This window comes from Idiotropiscis lumnitzeri, chromosome 11, assembly GCF_059441095.1.
Source record: "Idiotropiscis lumnitzeri isolate Australia: NSW breed Sydney's pygmy pipehorse chromosome 11, RoL_Ilum_1.0, whole genome shotgun sequence".
Classification (NCBI taxonomy): Eukaryota; Metazoa; Chordata; class Actinopteri; order Syngnathiformes; family Syngnathidae; genus Idiotropiscis; species Idiotropiscis lumnitzeri.
This window is the reverse complement of record NC_142401.1, coordinates 17,785,681-17,808,334: the sequence shown is the minus strand read 5'-3', so window position 1 is coordinate 17,808,334 and position 22,654 is coordinate 17,785,681. Positions and strand designations below refer to the sequence as shown.

The following is a 22,654-nucleotide window of genomic DNA, read 5'->3' as shown; positions in this document are numbered from 1 at the left end:
GCTTTAAACAACATGCAGATTGACACCACTTTTGTTGAGACTTGTTAATATAGGGGCAAATGGAAGTCTTAGATTAAACTTGCTCTCACCCAACTGGAATTCATTAGTGGATAAAGAGAAAAGTAAAGGTGATAATTTTGTCTCTTGTGGAACACCTGTGTTACGCAGAGTGATATTGGACCGAGAATGATTGACAAGGACCTGTTGATGGCAGTTAGAGAAAAAAAAATTCTGACCAGATGTATAAGCATGCAGATGGTTGCCTTATTAAAAAAGGGGGACTCAGTGGGGGAACAAGTATATATAGCACATGTATCTTCTCCAAAACTGGTGTGACTTAAACTCCTTCGAGATCAATGTGACCAAAATGAAGGAGCTACTTTATGAAAAGCGCTCTCTAATTAGGGAACATGCTGTAGGGGTAGTAAATCATTTTAAATATCGCGGTACTTACATTTTAAAATCTTGTAACGTCTACACCTACTTCGCAAGCTCAACTCCTTCAGAGTGAGCTAGCACATAATGGAAACAGTTTAATGAGAACCTCATAGTGGGAATCTTCCTATTTAATCTGGAAAAGTGGTATAGCAATCTTAACATTATAGAAGTCAACCTAACCTAAAAAAAAATTGGAAGATGCAGAAACAATAAAGTTGTGCTTATTAGGAAGTGCTGAGAGAAAAAAAAAAGCCCTGAAGATAGCAAATGATTCCTCTCACCCAAATTGCAGGGAGTTTTCATTTCTAAAATTAGTAAAACTCCCCACTTCACCCATTTCTACCAGTGAAAAGCTTTGCAAAATACCAAAAGAATGGAAACTCCACCCCTGCGCAGAGTTTCGACGAGGGTTGAACGATTAATTGCATTTGCGATAAGACCCGTGATTTAATAAAACGCAATTTCCGAATCGCAAAAGCTGCGATTTAGCAGAGGGGAGGGTAGGAGAGGTGTGGGGACCAGGCTGAGACGTCATCGCTGTATATAAAGTTTGCGTCGTAGATGAAGATTTTTGTTGGGTTTTCTGTCTCCTGAGACCATGAGACGTTGATTTAACGTTCATCTTTTTTTGCCTTGCAAGGTTAAAAAAAATCGTGCTGCCATAATAAGGGAGTGGAGAACTGTGTGTGTGCTAAGAGACGACCTGTCGTGTGAGCAACTACAGCAGTTTGATGTGATTTTTGCGCACAGGCATTACTGGAAGGTGAAGGAACAAAAAACACATTCTTTAGTCAAATCATTTGAAAATGGAAACGCTCTGCTAAGTTGTCATATCCAAATATGTTGAGGATAAATACCTAGTATGTGACTGTAGCTGCTGTTTTTTTTTTTTAATCGGAAACTGTTATGTCAATACAATCATGTCTAATCTTGTGTGATGTTACTGACTGGAGATTGCTCGGTTTTATTTTCTTATATCGGCTATGTGTATTGTATTTATTCATTGATGTAGACAGGTTTTTTGTTCAGGAAGAATTTCATGAAAGGTTGTAGATGTTCAAGTGGTAAAGCAACACATTTGTTTGCATTATAGTTATAATCTGTGCTTTAGTTTGTTTGATTTTCTTTTTTACTGGTTTGCAGTGTAGTACACATATATGACGCTTGTGTGGCAGAATGATGTTATCATGGCGAATGGTTGCACTTCCAAGACTACATGTTCAAGTATTTAGTGAGTTTAAATCAGTCATTTTAGTAGAGAAATAGCTTTGATATGAATGATTCACTTGCCTCATCTTGATATCCTATCATCTAGAATTGAGCTTCTATTGTTTATTGTGATGAAGATGAATTAATTGCTTGTTTGTTAAAAAAAAATCATTGAAATTAAATTATTTTCCATAATTGCTCAGCACTGGTTTAGAGTGCTCAGAACAAAAATAGGTCCAGACGACTAAAAATGTGTTGCCGTTTTTGGCTGGGTTCTCCGGTCTTTTCCATGCTAGGCTTTACGCATGCAGGTATTCACGTTAACATTGGCCTTGTACAATACATTTGTGCACATAGAAGTCAAGCACTGTGTAATAAAAGTAAAATAAAATAAATCTACCCGCCCTCTTAAAAAATATATCTTTGTTGGCAAGCTTCTCTGGTCATTTTTATGGTAGTCAGAGCCATTTTACTTTAAGCTACTTGCTATTAACTGTACCTTATCACCGGCTTGGTAAAATATTTTTTTGTAAAAGTATAACTAAACTAAAACTACTAACCCTTTTAAGACTCCAGCATGACATCAAGAGTAGGAAAGTTGCACATTTAAGGTTATTTGTTAGCCACCTTCCTTTCAGCTAAAAGCTATTTTCCCGAACATTGACTTGGTGAATTTAATTTGTTTGAAGACCACTAGAAATGAAGAGTCGCAAATTTCATCTTGTCTTCTTTATGTTAATTAGTTAGGTTGGCGGGAGAAGGAGATCATTTTTCACGCTAGTTCGAAGAAGATCCCACTGCATTTAAAGTGGTAATCATTAAATAACAGATTAAAAAGTAGGATTTATGGTGAATCTTGATCCTGAAAATTTACATTAGAGTATGGCTGCTGGCCAAGGGTCAACATTTGCCCTGCTCATTACAAGTTGATGACTTTCTTTTGGCTGCTCGGAAGGAAACTGTTTAAATGAAGCTTGGCTCCGCGGGAACCACATCAGCCGCCCACTTCAGCCCAAGACGGCGCACTCAACTGACAGGCATTTAAAGGCGCTCCGTCACAGCCGTCTTGCACATTTAAACAATAAGTCAACAATTAGAATCCTGAAAATCCACTCAGTCGTAACTTAATGACAGCGCAATGCCAATGAAATGCATTTACACATGTACGTAAAAGCCAACCAAGCTGTCGAAATCTAAAAATTATAAATCAGTCAAAAACAAAGAAAAAGCAAAAACGTGCATTCAGAGTTAATTTCTTTTAAAAATAATGCTCAGTTTTCGTACGATTTAAATTTAGCTTTTCCCCAAATTTTGTTTCCATTGTATGCTCAATCTTTTTTTTTTTTTTTTTTACTTAATAAGAAACATCGACAATGGAGAGGAGTTAAGTTTAGCCTGGGTTGTTAGCAGAAGTTACAGCCGTTGGCGCATGTGCCTCTCCTGTACATGCTCCCTTCCCCTTACCCTATTCAAGTTGTTTTGGTGTGTTTGTGTAGCTGGAGGCTCGTACTACATGATATCCCGTTCGCTGGGCCCCGAGTTTGGTGGCGCGGTGGGGATCTGCTTCTACCTGGGGACCACCTACGCCGGAGCCATGTACATCCTGGGTGCCATCGAGCTGCTCCTGGTGAGAGACCTTTCCTTACTTGCCTTTCACTTTGATTCCACAGCAGGTTAGCTGGCAGCTTTTGATTGAGAGGAGCGTAGTGCACCTTTAACTGGTCACTGAAATCAACCGCGTTCATATTTGCACAGTCACTGACATTTTTATTCATTATTTTAATATGATTATAGTTTTTAGATATTTGGTTGTATTAAAAAAAATCAGTCCTTCATCCATGCACAATAAATGGTTAATCTTTTTATATTATTGTTTCAATTATAATACATTCTAAAAAAAAATACAACAAAAAGCGAACAAAAATATATTTTTTTGGTGTGTAAAATGTAAAAGTTGTCATTCGGAATCATCTGATTGGCTCATATCAAGCACCACTGAAGCCTCCCTTTCAAAGTGTCCCACATTGAATTCGAGATGCCGACTTTGTCACGTGACCTCCTCTCCAAGCTGAATGCTGATCAGCTGATGAAACGTGAGGGAGATATCTTTCATCTTCAGCTTCCTACAGCTAATTATGCAAATACTGCATTAAAGGGGACATCAAGACACCAACAGTGTACTTTGAAATGTCTCTCATCGCTTTAGTCCACCAAATAACAACATATCGCAGTGTGTGCGCGGGTGCGTGCGTGCGTGTGTCTTTATTTGTGTGCGTGTTCTTCATCTTCTTCTTCTTGTCCGTGAGTCTTTAATGGATATGCAGAGTTTGATCACGCCTGGAAGGTTAATTTTGTCTTCTGGGTCAATGCTGGCTTATAGTTTTCATTGTGGAATAACAATTCCGAGGAGCCCATCTCGGAGAAAAAAAAATGGCTCATTTGAATATGTTTCATCCTAGCGTGAAACTAATGCTGCTATTTTGGGAAACGACTGCGGTGATGCAAGAAACGTGTTTGCCTGGTGATACGCTGCTCTTTGTATCAGATCAAATGGAAAACTTAGAATTCCAATTGTGATTATATACAGTGGCTATAAAATGTCTACTCATCTCGAAAGCAAAAAATAAATAAAAAATCCAGTGAAAGCTTGCGGAAGCATCTTAACTTTATTTGAGGTTAATCAATGACAATTTAAATGGTAGCAGGTGTTTGCTAACTCACATTTAAGATGACTTACGATATGATTGGTTTAATTCTTAACAGCCACGTCCCCAGTTGTGAAAGACTGTGCACACTTATGCAAACCACATCATCCAAGTAGTTTATTTTTACTTCCCCTCTCTTCATTTGGCTTGGGCTGGTTCGACATCACACAGGACGAGCTCGAGCATTTGACAAGGTAGGCAGATGCTAATGTCGCACTAGGCACTAGAGGGCGCCAAATGTTGGCTGAAAATTCACCCTCATTATAATTACTATATTCACACAAAATATTGCTCTTAACTCTTAAATTAGAGTCAAAAGGAAAGAGAAGTAAATTGAAATCAATATAAATGATTGTACAAAGAGGAGCAAGGTGAAATATTTCAAATGAGCGTCCCTGTCCAGGCAGAGCGGTTTACGTACTGTGCAGCGCCTCTGTTGAATTAACTCTTGAGTGCCCGCCTTGCTATTAAAACTAAAATTATTAAAATTAAATTATGTTAAAATAAAGAGAGACAAAATAAAAGCGTTTCTTGACCTTTGAATAATAAAAAAAAAAAAAGATAAACTCATCTGTGCATGAATGACCCTCTTTCAAATGAGGAAGCTTTGCTGATTTACAATAATGTGATGACTCACCCAGAACATTGAGCAGCTAACAGTTTCAAATTCAAAGCAATGCCCAATTAATAATACTACAAATGACAATCGACTGGAAAAAGCCTCTTTTGGATTTCCATTTTTGTGAGGACATTGGTTGCTCACATCGTGTACCATCAGTGTGCCAAATACTCCCTTCCCCGGCTGATTCGTGTAGTGCTCTCTCATCGTGTGTGGGTGTGGGGGGGTGTGTGTGGGGTTGGGTGCGTGGGTGTGTGCGCGTGTGGGGGGGTGAGTGTGCGTGTGTGTGTGCGTGTGCGGGGGGGTGCGTGGGTGTGTGTGCGGGTGTGTGTGTGGGCGTGTGCGCGTGTGAGTGTGTGTGCGCGCGCGTGTGCGTGTGCGAGTGTGTGTTGGGGCAAATTTATTGACATGATCCCAGAGAACTTTATAAACATTTCAAAATGACCAAAAATATCCAGAGCACCGGGAAAAAAAAAAGGTTTGTCCCAAAAAAATTTGATGTTGCAACAGCAAGTCACTCTCATAATTTGTTTGATAGGAACAAAAGAGTCCTAAATTGAAGAAAATATTCCATTGGATGATTTAAATTGTGTGATGTCATTTTATGAATTAAAGGCAAAGTTAAACATTTCACTTCTTTTCTAAGTGTATATAAATCCTGCATGAGGAGGGGCAATTTAAAAAAAAAGTTTAGAAGTTGCTCTCATTTTTTTATATGACAAAAACCTGTCATTTGAAGAGAGCTGAGTCACCTTTTCATATCCACTTTATGGACTTTACTGTGATTCATCCACGGCTGGGTTAATTGATTTTTTTTTTTTTTTTTTACTTTCATACTGAAACCTGTTTAACATTGTGAACCTTGCTGAAATGATGAGAATGCCATGTTTTCACACCGGAACAGGTCTCTTCTCGCCTCTTTCATCACATTTAAAAATAAAGAAATAAATAAACGAAGCTGAAAAATTGCCCCCTGTGGGCGAAATTGATTGAATTGCGCCATAAACAAGGAGGCAGCAGGAGCTCGCCTCTGACCTTCAAGTGGAAATCTGCATGCAGGGAAGGAAAGGAGATTAGATGTGTGACACTCCGTTGTTTAAAAAATATATATATTTTTCTAATCCGATGCTACATGACATCAGATGTGTCAGATTTGATCATATTCAATGAATGCAGCTATTTTGTGAACTGTATTTTATTTGTTATATTTAGCTGTTTTTGTTTTTTTCATATTAATCAAGTTTTCATATTTTTGGTTTTGGTTTTCATTTTATTGGTTTTAACGTGTTTATAATTGTTATTTTTTTTAAAGTGTATGTAAATATTTTACAATTGTGTATTTTCATACTGTATTTCTAGTTCAATTATATACGGTATATATAACAACATTTTATTTGTATCCATATTATTTTCTATTATTTCACTATGCACCCTACACCTTTTTCATTTGATTTATATTATAGCGTATTTATTTAATGAAACTATATTTTTGCTGTATTTCTTGTATCTTTTGTCATTGAGTGTGTCACATTCAATAAATTTGTTCGTAGTTACGTATTTGTTCTTAAGCTGTACATTTTTAGTTTAATATTTTATTCAAAGCTTCATGATTTTATATTTGATTTTACTTTGGAAAACTTTCAAAGAATTTTGTATTATTTCTAAAAATGTATTTATATATGTATTAATATTTCTGCATGTGTAGTGTATATATGTAGACTATATTTTTGCGACATATATTACTTACCCTCCTCCTTTGTTACATCTAAAAAAAAAATAGATATTAATTAAAGTTTATTATTATTTTCATATTTATTTGCACCAATAATACATTTACCCTCCTTTTCTGTCTAGTTTATAACTTACTATATATTCAATGCTCATAACTACATTGTTCTCACTAAATAATAATATGATAACGTCGCATCTGTGCTCGTTCAGATCTACATTGTGCCCAAGGCGGCCATCTTTCCGCTGGACGGCCTGGAGGGCGCGGAAGCGGAAGCGGCTCTGCTCAACAACATGCGAGTGTACGGCACCATCCTGCTCACCTCCATGGCCACCGTGGTGTTTGTCGGCGTCAAGTACGTCAACAAGCTGGCTTTGGTCTTCTTGGCCTGCGTCATTCTCTCCATCCTGGCTGTCTATGCCGGCGTCATCAAGACAGGCGTGGAGCCCCCCGACTTCCCGTAAGTCCAAATCGACGGCAAAGTGCAGATATGTGCTCTTCATTCGAGGGTGTTTCAGTTTTGAAGGGAAAAAAACATTGATTTCCAAAATCCAAACTTTTGTAAAGATAAATTTAGAGATGCATTATTGCCATTGAACAGAAAGAAAGACCATAAATTGTTTTGTGTTTTGGGGAGCGAGGTGCTACGAAAAAGAAAGATTTCATCACAAATAGTTTTCATTGAACATCTTAAAGAGGTCAAAGGGATATTCACATCATATTAGTAAATGAAAATTGTCCTAAAGTGGACACACAATACCCCTTTTTTGGTGTAAAAGTGTTTTAGTGCATGCATTTGTAAAACGAAAAGTCGAAGAATGCAGCTTGAAAGATAAACATTTGGAGAGGCAACAGAAATTAGTTTTCATTGCAGAGTGTCGCGGCACGATGGCCTCTCAGTGTAGAGGTCGTGGGCCACCGGCCTTCCTGTGTATTTTTCATTTGCATCAATGGGAGCATTCAAGTTTTTTATTCTGTAGCTTTTCAGTCCCCTAAAAACAACAGTCATCAAATGACCCACTCCAAATACAAATAAAAATGAATATTAAACAGTTGATTTTGTTCAGACAGCGGTGGTTGTTTCCTTTGTCTGAACAAATGAAAAAAGCCAACTATTTATCATAACGAAGACAAGATGTTTTTATTTTCCCATAAAACCTTCCTGTCCTTCCTCCAGTGTTTGCGTGCTGGGCAACCGCACGTTGGTGTGGAAGACGTTCGACGTGTGCGCCAAGACGTTGGAGACGGCCAACGGGACGGTGACCACGCAGCTGTGGCGCATGTTCTGCGACTCGTCACTACTCAACGCCACCTGCGACAAATATTTTGTCGCCAACAACGTGACGCAGATCCAGGGCATCCCCGGAGTCACCAGCGGAATCTGGACAGGTCAGCGCCAGATTACCACTCTTTTCAAAGAACAAAAAAAACAAAAAAAAAACTGTCTCAGGTCGATGAGGTTCAGTCAGTTCCTTGTCAACTTCTCTACTTTCTTTTAAATCCAATAAAACCAGTTAGAGGGAAGAAAAAGGACATTTTTGAGTGAGTTTTTTTTGGGGGGGGGGCAAGATCAACTCCAACAAATCCATTTTGCATATTGGTGGTACGCAAAAGAATGAATGCCTCTGTTTCAATAATTTGCTGAACACGAGATTCATTGTTGTAATCCTTGCAGAGAACCTGTTCGGTACGTACTACGAGAAGGGGGACCTGATCGCCCGGATCAACATGGAGTCTACAGAGGAGCTGGATGACCCTCTGACCAACGCCAACCGCTACGTGCTGGCCGACATCACAAGCTTCTTCACTCTCCTGGTTGGCATCTACTTCCCTTCGGTGACAGGTGAACAACACACTCCAGACCGTTAAAGCTACTTTATATAATGGACGTTTTGCGTCATGTGACTGACGTGTTGTGCCGCGCGCAACATTGGCGTACATGTTTCACAAATCATTGCAGCGAGTAGGTTGCAGTGTGCGTTCTCTCTCGTGATTATGTCACATGTTGCAATAAAGAGTGCAAGGAGGTGCATAAATATATGCATCTATATCAGAGGTATTCAATTAAAAGTCACAGAGGTCCACAACTAAAATTTCTTCCAATTAAAAGGTTCGAACCAAAGTCCAACTTCCCTTAATGTCTAGCCTATGTTCACATTTTTATATAGTTTCAATATTTAGTCATTTTCAACAGCACTTATATACTAAATATTTAGCAATGTTCCCATTAAACACGTTTGCCAGTCAAACAAATATTTTTATTATATTTATTTCACATTCAAGAAAATGTGGCTCCAGGAACTTAAGTTTGCCACTTCCAGAAAAAACTGTAAAATATCTCCTGCAGAAATATATCAAGTGCTAAGCATTAAGTTAACATCTTTTACCTTTTTTTCTTAAATCCAAGAGTTATCAGCCTAAAAAAATGGCAAGCCTAATTATCCAAGTAAACCAGGTCAACATGTTCAGTACACAATCAATAAAAATGGCTGTCCTCATGAAAAACTAATTCGAAATGAGCTTTGACACCACTTTTTCTTTTGAATATTTTTTTAACTTCTCTTAATGAGAAAAATGAGTTTGTGACTTAAATCTGGGTTGGAACGGAGTCAGGGCCATTGGGATTTGGTAGATTATTTCACACATCTGGTCTTTGTGTTTTCCTTTAAATAATGTTTGTGCAACCACATTTAAGCACTCCTTCACAACTTCCCCATCACTTGAATGTTTTTTTATGTTTCCCCAAAATCCATGATACTTTTAGTGAACATTCGTTTGCATGCCGCTGGGCTCTAAACGAAAATGTAAAAATCTGTTGTACTGCACTCGAAGTTCGATGTTTTTGCGTGCGCTCACCTCAAACGTCAGCGGATAACTTTGCAAAAAAGGGCGGTGCTTTGTTTCGTAGTGGCGCTTCGAAATGTTGCGACGGTTTCGGAGCATATGATGCACACTGGTTTTGAATCGGCTGCAGCCAGAACGAAACTAAATTTCTCCGTCCATTCATTTAAAACAAGACGCATCGACCTTGCTAACTTTTTAGCCAGGCTGACTGTCAGCAGCACTCTCTTCCGGTCTGCTGCGCAATTGGCAATGGATCGTAAACAAAAGATTTGATTGGCTCAAATCAGTGACGCCTTTTCCGTATTAACTAGAATTGCAGCGCCATCATTTGCGAATGCGCCCTGAAAAAAAATCATCACACATTGGTCATGGGTCCGGTCCGATCCGGGCCGCAGTCCGCCATTTGGTGATGCCTGATCTATATGATATTATCGCCATTGTTGTCCCTTTGTTACTTGTCATTGTTGTCCCTTTGTTACTTGTTACGCAAGGTAAAAACAGCCACGCCAGGAAACTACATCCTGTCCTAACCAGTATCAGCCGTGGCAACACCCTTTGGTGTTGACTTGAAGTGTGAAGGCAAAACTGTGTGTGGCATTGACGCAATGATGTGCGCGTGACGTCACCCGCGGTCGAATAAAGAAGCCTTTCAAGTCAACTTTAAACACTCGGCATTCATGATCTTCTGTCCAGGAATCATGGCCGGCTCCAACCGCTCCGGTGACCTGCGCGACGCCCAGAAGTCCATCCCAGTGGGAACCATCGCCGCCATCACCACCACCTCCTTCGTCTGTATCCTCTCAGTGCTGCCCCCTGCAGTACAGCTTGCAACACTACGTGGCCCCATTCAGTTATCCGTGTACAAACGCCTGCACAATGTAATAAGGTCAAATGCATCATTGCGTCTAATTCCAACCTTTCACAAAAGCATTTTGTTAAAAGACAGGGCTTTTCTCAAATAGACACCTCCCGGTAATACATGAATCATTAGAATAAGTTCATCAAAAAGAACCATTCAAAAGATTCGTTCACCAAATTGTTCGACTTGCGACAGTCTTTTTTATAATAGTATTTTGTACTAATGAAGGCCTCTTCTCAAATAGATGCCCCCCTCAAATAAAAGCATGCACTATCCATGACCACACGTTAAAGAAACATGTTCATCACATCGTGTCCAGGTCCAACCTTTTTCCACAAGCGTCTTCAATAAAGGCCTCTTCTGAATCCCTCAAATAAAATGTGAGTCTGTCCGCAATGTCCTATTTGATCTAATACAGTCATAAGCGCTTTGTATAATTGCAACCTTTGCTATTGACATTTTTGTACCAACAATCGCCTCCTGATAAATAGATACGCCCCTTTAAATGAAAGTGTCTTCAGTGGAATAACATCACAGGTGAAAAGTGACGTAGCTGCTGCAGTTTCACACAGCGAGCTAAAGTGTGTCGTCCATCTTGTCTGTCAGTAATCGTCTGGTTGGGTCCGAGTAAATTTGATTAGGTTTCCTAATCGCATAGTCGGGCTTCTAATGCAAATGTGACTTAATAAAGGTGAAGGGTATTAGTTACAACATCATTGATCACTGAGATTTTATCCCAGACTAAATCGATTTCCAAGCGTGCGGTCTTTCAGTACATTAAGCACTGAAAGGCTTTCGGTTTTCACGCGTGCATATCCCAAACACACACACACACACACACGTCTAATCCATGGTTTCAAGTTCTATTGGAAAAATTTGGAACATTAAAAAAACTCCTCTGAAAGGGACACCTCCCTCAAATAAGAACTGGCAATGTCAACAATTGAGAAGGCCACCACCATCCTTTGAAGCAAGCGTTTTGAACGAATAAAGACCTCCTCGCAAGTGGATGCCTCCCTCAAATGAAAGCTCGGCCATGTCTTCAGCTGAGTGAACAACGACCCACAGAAACTATTTGAAGAAATACGCTCATCAACGCTGTGTGTTCCTGAATGAAACCTTCTCAGACATGTCCAGCGTCATTCTGTTTGGCGCCTGCATCGACGGCGTGGTCCTCCGAGATAAGTAAGTGCGCCCCCTCCCCTCATGATGCTTTCAGGGAGACTCTAAATTGACGCAACCCACCCTGGCTTAGGTTCGGAGAAGGGGTGCACGGGAACTTGGTTATCGGCACGTTGGCATGGCCGTCGCCGTGGGTGATCGTGATTGGCTCCTTCTTCTCCACCTGCGGGGCTGGACTGCAGAGCTTGACGGGGGCACCGCGTCTTCTGCAGGCCATCGCCAAGGATGGAATCGTACCCGCGCTACGGGTCAGTCTTATCAACGCCATCTCAAAAGGAGAAGGACTAATTCATTTCCTTTACAAAAGTAGACAAGTAGTTATTTTTTGGGGTTATGTTTTTTAGATCTTTGGACACGGGAAAGCCAACGGGGAGCCCACATGGTCGTTGCTGCTGACCGCATTTATCTGCGAGAGCGGCATCCTCATCGCCTCCCTGGACTCAGTGGCTCCCATCTTGTCAATGTAAGTTTTTTTAACCTGTTCAGGAGGAGCTAAGTAAAGTGCATTCTAGGGATTTGCAGTACAGAGTGAAAATTGTTTTTTAATGGCGTTTTCCAAAAGGAAGCAATGAGAATACAGATGATCTTGTCCAGCAAGTGTAAAAGTTTTAATAACCCTCCACTTATGTTTGTGTCTCTGGTAAACAGGATTGACAGGCTTCCAAAATGAGCTTTGTGAACAAGTACTTCAAAAATTCAAGTGGATCACAATTGTTCATATTTCTGTTTGCATTATTCTAATATTTAACTCCAACAACACAAAACAATACATCCTTTAATTCCTTTTCAACTTTTTGTACAATAAACTTACAAACCTCGAATCAATCTGAGACTCGAATTAAAAAGAACCTTTGCACGAAGTAAGGAAGTGATTGTGTTTTTGCACTTACCATTAGTTGCATTCCTAGTTTACGTCTTGATTTAAAAAGAATAAGTTTGTATGACCGTATTACGTCTTATTAATAATACTTATTGCTTGTTTGTGCAAAAACACAATTGCATTTATTAATGCTTTGTGGGTAGATTAATAATAATTATTTAAAATTCTAATTGATGTTGTTTTCATGTTAATGTATCATCTATCCTAACACCAAGGAATTTTAGGAACTGGTCGTTTTTTTTTTTTAGGTTGTGATTTACCTGATATGTTTCGGCGTCAGTCTTTTGCCTTCTTCAGTGTAACGCGCATGGTGCAGTAACACACCATCATGTGACACTCTGGAGAAGGCGAAAGACATCCGCCGAGACATGTTAGGTAAATAACAACCTAGGAAAAAAAATGTCTGAGATAAAAGAACCAACAAGTTTAATTATATAAGAAATAGAATAAACATAAAATCAGTTGCCAAGGAATTCTGTTTCAAAAACTCGTTCAGTAAGAACTTGACAGAATTTTAGTGTGGTATCACCTTTTATATTTTTCGGATAGCCAAAGTCTATAAATTTGGTTTTCTTGATACTAAGAGACAGTTCATTTACATCAAACCACAAATTGAAACTTTCTAAATCCTCCTCCTCCTTCGTTGTCACCCAATAGTTATTTTGATTTCTTTTGAATTCATTGTTTTTTACCAGAACATTGCTTATTTGTGTCACCTGCAAAAATCTGTAACACTGCAAATTTCATGAACATAAGGAATAGTTTTGTTCCAATCACTGACCCCTGTGGTACCCCGCAGGTAACCTTTTGAAACTCTGACACAATATCTTTCATTTTCCAAACAGCTTCCCACTCATGAATTGTGTGGTCTCTTTTTGTAAGACATGACAAATCTGAAAATTCAAATATAAAATTTAAAAATGTCATAAATAGAATTGAGAACCCAAATGAGGTCAGCAATAAAAATGATATCCACTTTATTTTAACAGTCTTATTTCTTTTTCTCAGCCCGTGTTTTGCGCATTCCCCCTCAGGTTTTTCCTCATGTGCTACATGTTCGTGAACCTGGCTTGCGCCTTGCAGACTCTCCTGCGGACCCCCAACTGGAGGCCCCGCTTTAAGTTCTACCACTGGTGCGCGTCCAAAACACCAATTCTCCTCCTTGTCCTTTATTCATGAAGGCCGCACTCCTTCTCACAGCCTGAGTCTTTTGTTCCCCGCAGGACTCTGTCCTTTCTGGGTATGAGCTTGTGTCTCACGCTCATGTTCCTGTGCTCCTGGTACTACGCCATTGTTGCCATGGTGATTGCTGGCTCCATCTACAAGTATATTGAGTTTGCAGGGTGAGTGATAATATTTTAGCTCAATATGAACATTGTAGTTATATTTTGAGATGGTGTCAGATCAAATCAACATCCATAGGTAGAAACATTTTCTGAAATACAAAATGCCTCTTCTCTTTTGTAATGGAGAGCTAAATATCTGATAAAAATACAAAAACATTTAATTAATGAGCATTTGTTTGATCATATTTGGATTTTTTTTTTAACCGTAATCTAAGAATCCAAAAAATAAAACGAAAAAAAAGGAAACAAAAATACCAACAAATAATACAATAGATAAAGAAAATGGAAAAAAAACTAAAAGAATAATTGAATCAATAACTCAATTAATAATAACTTATCATGCATGTTTTTGGAATGTGGGAGGAAATCAGAATAGCCCCAGACAATACACACAGGCACAAGAAAGAACATGAAAACTCCACACAGGGATGCCGTAGCCAGAATCGAACCCACCTCTGAACTGTGAGGCCATCGTGCTAACCAGTCGAGCACCGTGCCGTCCCATACAATGAATAAAATATATCTAAACTAATATGTAGAATACTGTCGACCACTGAGAATCAATTTAACACACGCTTTTAACAAGAGATTTCATGAAAGTTAGAAAATAAAACGAAACCTAACTGATCATAAACATGCCGAAGTTGTACTTTGAGATTTGTTCAGTCAAGTACAAGCAGGCAAGTAACTCACTTAATTGGTATACAGTAACAGAATAAAGTTATAGACGAATAAAGTTGAAAAATGGCCACCTTTAACTCATTTCATTTCATTAATATCATTGGGGCAGCACGGTGGCCGACTGGTTAGTACGATGGCCTCACAAGTGCAGCAGTCATGGGATAGATTCCGGCTCCTGCCTTCCTGTGTGGATTTTGCATGGTCTCCCCGGGCCTGCATGGGTTTTCTCCGGGTATTCCTCCCACATTCCAAAAACATGCATGGCAGTTTGATTGAGCACTCTAAATTGCCCCCAGGTATGAGTGTGAGCACGGATGGTTGTTTGTCTATGTGTGCCGTGTGATTGGCTGGCATCCAGTTCAGCGTGTACCCTGCCTACTGCCCGAAGATAGCTGGGATAGCCTCCAGCGCCCCCGCGACCTTTGTGAGGAGAAGCAGAACAGATAATGGATGGATTGATAATATCATTGGTCTTAAAATGTGCAGTATTAAATGTATAAACTAGAACAATTATCAACATGTAGATATGGTAAACATTTTTACTAAATCTCTTTTAGCCTGTGCAGGAGTACGGCACCCAACGCTGCAGCGAGCAGGCTGTCAGATCGCATTGCATTTAAATTGAGCTTGTGATAAATGACAACATGATTGATAAGCCTGCGTGTGTGTGTGTGCGTTTCGCAGTGCGGAAAAGGAGTGGGGTGACGGCATTCGAGGTCTGTCCCTGAGCGCTGCACGTTATGCTCTTATGCGTCTGGAGGAAGGTCCGCCCCACACCAAGAACTGGAGGTAAACACACACACACAACATTCTGGTGTGGTGGTTGTGGCTAATTAACAGAGAAATGAACAACATGTCTGCCAATCTCTCAGCTAATGTGATTCTCCACATCACAGCCGTCACAAAGCAACAAGAGTCACGCTCTTTTCCCACTTGTACTTTTTTACTTGCCCCCTTCAGCTGCTTCCCTTTCGCGCCCTGGTTCTGTTTAGTTTCCCCCTCCCTGGACTTTTTTCGCCCCCCCCCTGGACTGTGGCTTTGTCCCCCCTCAGGCCCCAGCTGCTGGTGCTGGTGAGCATGGATGGCGAGCAGAACGTGGAGCAACCCAGGCTGCTTTCGCTCACCAACCAGCTGAAGGCTGGCAAAGGCCTGACCATCGTGGGCACGGCCCTGGTGGGCACCTACCTGGAAAACTACGAACATACTCAGAGGGCTGAGCAGGTAGAAAAATCATTTTTCACATGAGAAACGTGGTTCACTATTCACAAATTGAAGATTTTACGTATCCTCCATCATTTGTTGAAAAATTCACCTGTGAACAATTTCCAGATGCATATATGTCTGTTTTCAGTAATGCCCAAAAAAGCCACAAGATGGCAATAACGCCCTGGAAAACAACAAAGTTGCAACTACTGGGACACATTTGACAGGGAGGAGCTACATTTAGCCCAGGTTGTTAGTGGAAGTTATGGAAGGTTTTGCTGCATGTGAAATCAAATCTGTAAACCATTTATTTGTTGGAGCACTGGGAGATGAGTTTTGAATCAGATTGCAGTGTTTTGGGATCATAGTTTGTAGTTTGATTATGGTTAATCTATTAATGCTAACCATTGTATAGATAAATTGCTCATGTTTTTTTTCGTTCCTTTTTTAGATTACTGTAATCCAAATTCACCCTTATAAAACTTTTAGAAACTGTACAGGTGATTTTTTTTTTAATATTCATCACTGCCACAAATGTTTAAATATAATTTGGCAATTTGATAATTGACCCGCTTGTTATGCTGTACCTCCAAATTTGTTTTTTTGTTTTTTGTTTTTTTTACTAAAAGGAATATTGAAAAAAATAGAACTTAACCCTTTTTGCTGGCCCTATTTTTTTATTGGTTATTTCTTAAATAATTTGGTTTGTTTTTTTGTTTTTTTTTACATTTTGTGTGGTTAAGCATCCAGCAGGTCACATTCTCCCATGTACATGTATTTTGTAAACAACAAAAGGATTTCATTGCCTCAAACTACAAAGTAAAATAATATCTACTAACTCTCAACTTCATCCATAGCAATTTCCAACATTTTGTTCTTTGAAGTGAACTGTATGGTAAATGGTCAAAAATGTTGTCGCAATTCGACCAACTCTCAACAATAGGTTTGCGCTGGTAATTGTCCAAATGACCACTTCAAATCAAAATGGCAGACTCCTTGTATCATTTTGGGCATTTCATCGTTGCTAACTATAAGTGACTTGTACGTCTGAATTTCCAAACAAACCCTCCATATCCTCGCAGGCGCTGCGCAAACTGATGGAGACGGAGAAAGTGAAGGGCTTCTCTCAGGTGACGGTGTCGTCCAACCTGCGGGACGCCACCTCCCACCTGCTGCAAGCCAGCGGGCTGGGTGGCCTCAAGCACAACGCCATGCTGGTGTCGTGGCCACGCAACTGGAAACAGGGCGACGAGCACCAGACCTGGAGGAACTTTGTCGGTGGGTTTGCTGGCAATACGCACGAGTGGTGACAGATGAGCATAAATATTTATTTATTATAATATTTTTTTGACCGATGAACCCGAGAGATGTTCGATTGTAAAACTATTCAAAAGTTGCGTCCTGAAAGTTCCACCTCCATCTTGTCGTCCATGCAGAGTTGGTGAGAGAAACCACCGCGGCTCACCTGGCTTTGCTCGTTCCCAAAAACATTGCGGCCTTCCCGTCCAACGGCGAGCGCTTCACCGAGGGCCACATCGACGTGTGGTGGATCGTCCACGACGGAGGAATGCTGATGCTGCTGCCCTTCCTCCTGCGACAGCACAAGGTGCTCCCCAAGCTCCTTTCTCTTTTCATATGAAATAAAAGTATTCTGGTGCAACAATGTTAGTTGATTCACTCTCAGGTTTGGAGGAAGTGTAAGATGCGCATCTTCACTGTGGCCCAGTTGGACGACAACAGCATCCAGATGAAAAAGGACCTCACCACCTTCCTCTATCATCTCCGTATCGACGCCATGGTGGAAGTGGTGGAAATGGTGACTTACCAACATATCTCTACCTACATTGTTTAAAAAAAAATAAACATCCGATGTCAGAGTTTGATCTGCACTACTGGCAGTAAGTTGAATTTGTGTCCAGTGAGGGTTGGACTCCACCAAGTCTGCCTTTTGTCCCGGATTCTGTTCATAATCTTTATGGATAGAATTTCTAGACGTGGTCCGGTTTGGTGGTCTCTCATTTGCAGATAATGTGCTACTGTTGGCTTCTACAAACCGCGATCTAGTCTCTCCAGTGTGTTTCGGGTTGTTCTAAGGGCCTCCTCCTGGTGGGACGTGCCCTGAAAATCTCACCAGGGAAAGATCCATGAGGCATCCTATCAGATGCCTGAGCCACCTGAGCTCTACTCTGAGGCTCGCCTGGATGACCGAGCTTCACCTTATCTCTAAGAAGGAAACTCATTTCATCCAAAGTCGTGTTCTTTCAATCAAGACCCATAGTCCATGAGTCGTGATCATCGTCTACGTTCCAATTGTCACGTAGACTGACCAGTAAATCTCGGGATTCGACTTACAGCAACTTCTTCAACCATGACAAACTGATACAGAGTTCGCATCACTGCAAACACTGTACCAATCTCTCATTCAATGGTGCCGTCACTCATGAATAACACCCCGAGATACTTGAACTCATCCACTTGGGGAAGCATCTCATCCTCGACCCCGAGAGGGCATGCGCCTGAGGACCATGGTCTCAGATTTAGAGCTGCTAATTTTCATTTTGACCGCTTCAAACTCTGCTGTAAACCGCTCCAGTGAGACTGTCTCTGAGATGTGCCTGGGAATATCTTGGGTGCAAGATGAAGTGGCTGCGGAACGGCTTAAGCTGCTGGAAGAAAATGCATGGATGGATGGGCTTGCCTCAAAAAAAGTTCTTGTCCTAGACAGTTTGCACTTCATATCGGCAGATCACTCTATGCATACCAGAACACAATTGTCGTCTTTCGGTGTGGTTAGCCGCTGTTGTGTTTGCCCGCAGCACGACAGCGACATCTCAGCATACACCTACGAGAAGACCCTGGTGATGGAACAACGTTCGCAGATGCTGAAGCAAATCAACCTGACCAAGAACGAGCGTGAGAGGGAGGTAAGAAAATTCCTGCTTTCGTCTTTGAGAAAGGCGCACTCAAAAACGTGTTCGCAAATGGGACTTGACGGGTTCACCTCGGCGTGGCCCGCCTTGATTTGAGTTGACGTGACACATTAAGCGCTGCTGGACTGAAGCGTATTTTGGGCTAAAGCGGAGCGGTGGGACGCCATATTACCCCAGTGCATCTTTGCTGTGGCGCATGACGGCACAATGCTTTGGCAGAGGGATGGAAGAGATGGATAGGTACTTATCTGAACTTTGTGTTGTTATTCCCTCCTGCAGGTCAAAACAGGTGTTTTACTTCACTTTGGAGTTATTGCCTGCCATGAACCACAAACTAAAACCATGCTCTTGAAAACAAAAACATCTCTTATTTCTTGCGGTATTTATTTTTCTTTCATTTTTCTTCCTCGCCGTGGTATCGTCACAGATCCAGAGCATTACTGATTCCTCCCGTGGCTCCATTCGGCGCAAAAACCCTGCGTCTGTCACCACCCAGCTCAGTGTGAGCGAAGAACCGCTAGCGGCCGGCAAGGAGGAGAAGCCGGAGGAGGAGGTAGAGAGCTCACATGGGTTTATGTCTTGTTTTATTGTTGAACTTCTAGGGTTACATATTTTGAGGATTTTTTTTTTTTAAATAACAATTTGCATGCTAACATCCCACCAATCAGTGACAGACAGCTGAGAACCTTTTTGACGACGTGTACGTCACACATGACGTTTTCTTCAATGGTGAAACACGAGAGAAAAGTGGTTTTGTTTTGGAATTTTTTCCTTTGACGGGTTTAATTTTTGGTTTTATTTAGCTTTTTCTTTTGTACGCGCTTCCGAGCATCCATACTACAGCGGATACTAGCGGAATCAAAGGCAAAATGTTGGCTTTCCATTATTTTAAAAACCATGAAATGTAAAGTTTCAGTTTGAAGTTTGGACACAGTTACTAATCAGTAGCATGAGAAAGTGTCCAAAATTCTGATTGGTCGTGGATGCTCAGTTTGGCCAACATGTTTTAGTTTCTCTGTTGTACTGTTTAGCGCCAAGCTATCAAATGACAAGATGAATGTTCTTGAACCCGACTTCCTCTCTCTTGTCCCTCTCAAACATTCTGTGACTTTGACCTGCATTCCAACACTCGTGGATTTACATGTATCTCCACCTTTGGCCTCGCTACCATCCGTCCTCCTTCTCCTCCTCCTCCTCCTCATAGTCAAAGTCGGCCTCTCCCCCTGTGCCCCCCCCTGCCCAGGTGCAGCTTATCCACGACAACACCACCCCAACCAGCCCCGCCACCCCAGCGGCCCCGGCGGCTCCGGCTGAGGCGGCCCAGAGCCCCGGGGAGCAGGTTCAGATGACCTGGACGGAGAAGTGCGACGGGGACGCCAGCAAGCCGGCCGAGGCCGCCACACCGTGCGGCATTAAGGACATCTTCAACATGAAGCCGTAAGTGCTCACATTTACGACTACGGATTGGTACAGAGCCAGGTCATTAACTGGACCCACGGCTGAATTATTAAAGATGAAGTCAAGTCAAATTTTTTCTTGACAATAATTGGTTCTATGCACCCTACAAGTCTCAACACGGCATTCTGCTTAATATTGCATCATAATGCAGCTTACGAACGTGACCAAATCCATAAAAGAGGAAAGCCATGATTGGTTGTTTTTTGAACAACTGTGACGTCATTTTCAGTTGACAGCCAGATTTTGCTGCTTAAGTCATAGTCCACAAACGCAATATCATTCAGAATGTTGTGTTTAGACTAGTGGGGGCACATTTGTTGTTGTGACTTCTTTTATTTATTTTTTTTACTTGCCTTCTTTTTACAGATCACCTTCAGTCTTAACGCTTCTGATAATGGTCTTGGAGAAACTTCCCGTATTAATTATCAATTTGTTTAGTTTATCCGAATTATCTGTGGTTGGCTGGCAACGAATTCCTGGGTGTACCCCGCCTATTGCCCGATGATAGCTGGGATATGCTCCAGCATGCCCGACCCTCATGAGGAGAAGCGGCTTCGATAATGGATGGATTGATATATGAATGTTTTTCAATAAATTAATATATATATATATATATATACATGTAATTAATATGTTCGTCTAAGATGCATGTTGACAATCGGAGCATGCCATCTTGCCCCACTGCAATGTGTCATGCACAAGAGGCACAGGATGTTGCAATATGATTTGTAGTTTTATATCAAAACGTCCATCATGCCGTATAACCTTGTAGTTTTTCTTTTATCAAGGAGCAGAACGAGATCATTTCCCCACAACAATGATGATGCGCCCGTTTTTAAGACATTCATGTGTTTGATTTTGTCCTCACCTAAAAATAGTCTTCTGTGTGACAATGAACACTTGCAAAGGTCAGTTTTAGATATATATTATTTTTAATCATGCAGAAGCCTGAAGTAAGAACTATTTAAGATAGATTGAGAAAGTTTGGCCTAATAAAAATCATTTTAATATCAACTTGCGCTGATCCGATTTTAAAAGGCTGGCCGTAGCATTCAAATCACGAAAAGGCCTGACATATCTTTCAGACTTATGCACTTCACAGGCAACATGTTTAGACAACGGAGGAGACAGGGAGAGGGAGGAAAAAACTCACAATCGATGAACAGCGCTGCAGCAACACTCTTGAACTGAAAATCACCTGTTTTGGCACTTCTTTGGAAAAAAATAAATTGTTACGTGGGTCTGAAAAGTTGCTAAATCTAGCAACAAAAGTCATGTGGAAACACTGGGCAGCAGATCTGTTCAAAGGGAATGTGCAATTTGATTGGTTGGCTGTGTCACACAGGGTTGCTGCGCTTGCTAGAAGCAGAGATGGAGCAGAAAAGGGTTCCAGCACAATTTTTGCGTTCTGGAAAAGTGGCCACTCATTTTCCAGCTTGCGTGGGAACGAGTGCTTGCACATACAATCTAGACTTGCTTTTATTTTATTTGTCTTCTTCCTTTTTAATCAATGTGAGAAAATAATTCATGCACAGATTTTTAGTTTCATATTTGTTGCACCAAGTAATCAAAATGGCTATTGTATACGCTGTAATAGACAGGATTAATTAATTTACTCACTCAATATATTTGAACGTGTTCTAAATTTGTACGTCGTAGTTGAAATCACTACTTTTACTTTTACCAGAGTATTTTTTTTACGCAATTATGGTAACTGTACTTCATTTCAAGTACAGAGTGTGAGTACTTTTGCCACCTCTGGTTCTGATATCTCCATCTTTCCCTTCTTGCTCCTGCTGCAGTGAATGGGAGAACCTGTAAGTAACAAAGATCCTTCAAACCTCATTGCAACTGTTTATTACATGACATGCGCGCATGAGCACGGTGGCAACGTGTGCGAGTGAGCATCTGTCACTCACCACCACCACCACACGTCTTGCCTTACAAGTGCCGACCTCCTTATCTCATCTGTGCGTCCACCCAGGAACCAATCCAACGTACGACGCATGCACACGGCGCTGCGACTCAACGAGGTCATCATCAAGAAGTCCTCGGAGGCCAAGCTTGTCCTGCTCAACATGCCCGGGCCGCCCAAGAACCGGACGGGCGACGAGAACTGTATCCTTTGCTAACACAGTCCGGCTTCAAAAGAGAAGGCACCACATTCTCCCCCATGAGTTTTCTCGCCCGTTGAGCGGCAACTATATCGATAGCAAAAACTTGGGAGGGCTGGCCGTGATTAGGTTAATGTCATTAGAGCTACTGACACAACACTCTTTTCACAATCTACTTTACTATTCTGATTGGAAATCACAGCTTTGAAACATGGCTATTTCATCCACGAGACCATTTAATGAGTCCGTGAGTGCTGTTGTTTTGGTGAGCAACTGCAATCAGGCTCAGCATTGAATTCTTCTATGTCGGTTGGTGAACAATGGCAATTAATAATTGTAGTCATTACAGTCCTGTCCCATGTTTTTGATGGGGGGAAAAGGGATACATCAAGCGGATCAGGTACAGGATGGATAATAGTAAATGGCTTTTGTGAACAGAACTGTCCCATTTAAAAAG

General features: G+C 41.0%; 1 protein-coding gene across 2 annotated transcripts in view; it reads left to right on the top strand.

Annotated features, from left to right (window-relative positions):
• Positions 1–22,654, top strand: part of slc12a5a (solute carrier family 12 member 5a) — a 170,600-nt gene that overhangs the window by 140,898 nt on the left and 7,048 nt on the right. The window contains exons 6-25 of one of the 2 annotated variants that reach the window (XM_088308008.1): positions 3,144–3,274; positions 6,913–7,160; positions 7,878–8,089; positions 8,376–8,543; positions 10,238–10,336; positions 11,531–11,588; positions 11,659–11,833; positions 11,930–12,048; positions 13,500–13,598; positions 13,689–13,808; positions 15,177–15,281; positions 15,545–15,713; positions 16,778–16,973; positions 17,132–17,301; positions 17,380–17,511; positions 18,512–18,619; positions 19,053–19,178; positions 19,869–20,062; positions 21,886–21,900; positions 22,068–22,201. In XM_088308008.1, coding sequence (XP_088164134.1) covers positions 3,144–3,274; positions 6,913–7,160; positions 7,878–8,089; positions 8,376–8,543; positions 10,238–10,336; positions 11,531–11,588; positions 11,659–11,833; positions 11,930–12,048; positions 13,500–13,598; positions 13,689–13,808; positions 15,177–15,281; positions 15,545–15,713; positions 16,778–16,973; positions 17,132–17,301; positions 17,380–17,511; positions 18,512–18,619; positions 19,053–19,178; positions 19,869–20,062; positions 21,886–21,900; positions 22,068–22,201 — 2,778 coding nt within the window. Of the gene's footprint in view, positions 1–3,143; positions 3,275–6,912; positions 7,161–7,877; positions 8,090–8,375; positions 8,544–10,237; positions 10,337–11,530; positions 11,589–11,658; positions 11,834–11,929; positions 12,049–13,499; positions 13,599–13,688; positions 13,809–15,176; positions 15,282–15,544; positions 15,714–16,777; positions 16,974–17,131; positions 17,302–17,379; positions 17,512–18,511; positions 18,620–19,052; positions 19,179–19,829; positions 20,063–21,885; positions 21,901–22,067; positions 22,202–22,654 lie in introns of both variants that reach the window. The other variant, XM_088308007.1, reaches the window with a different exon arrangement.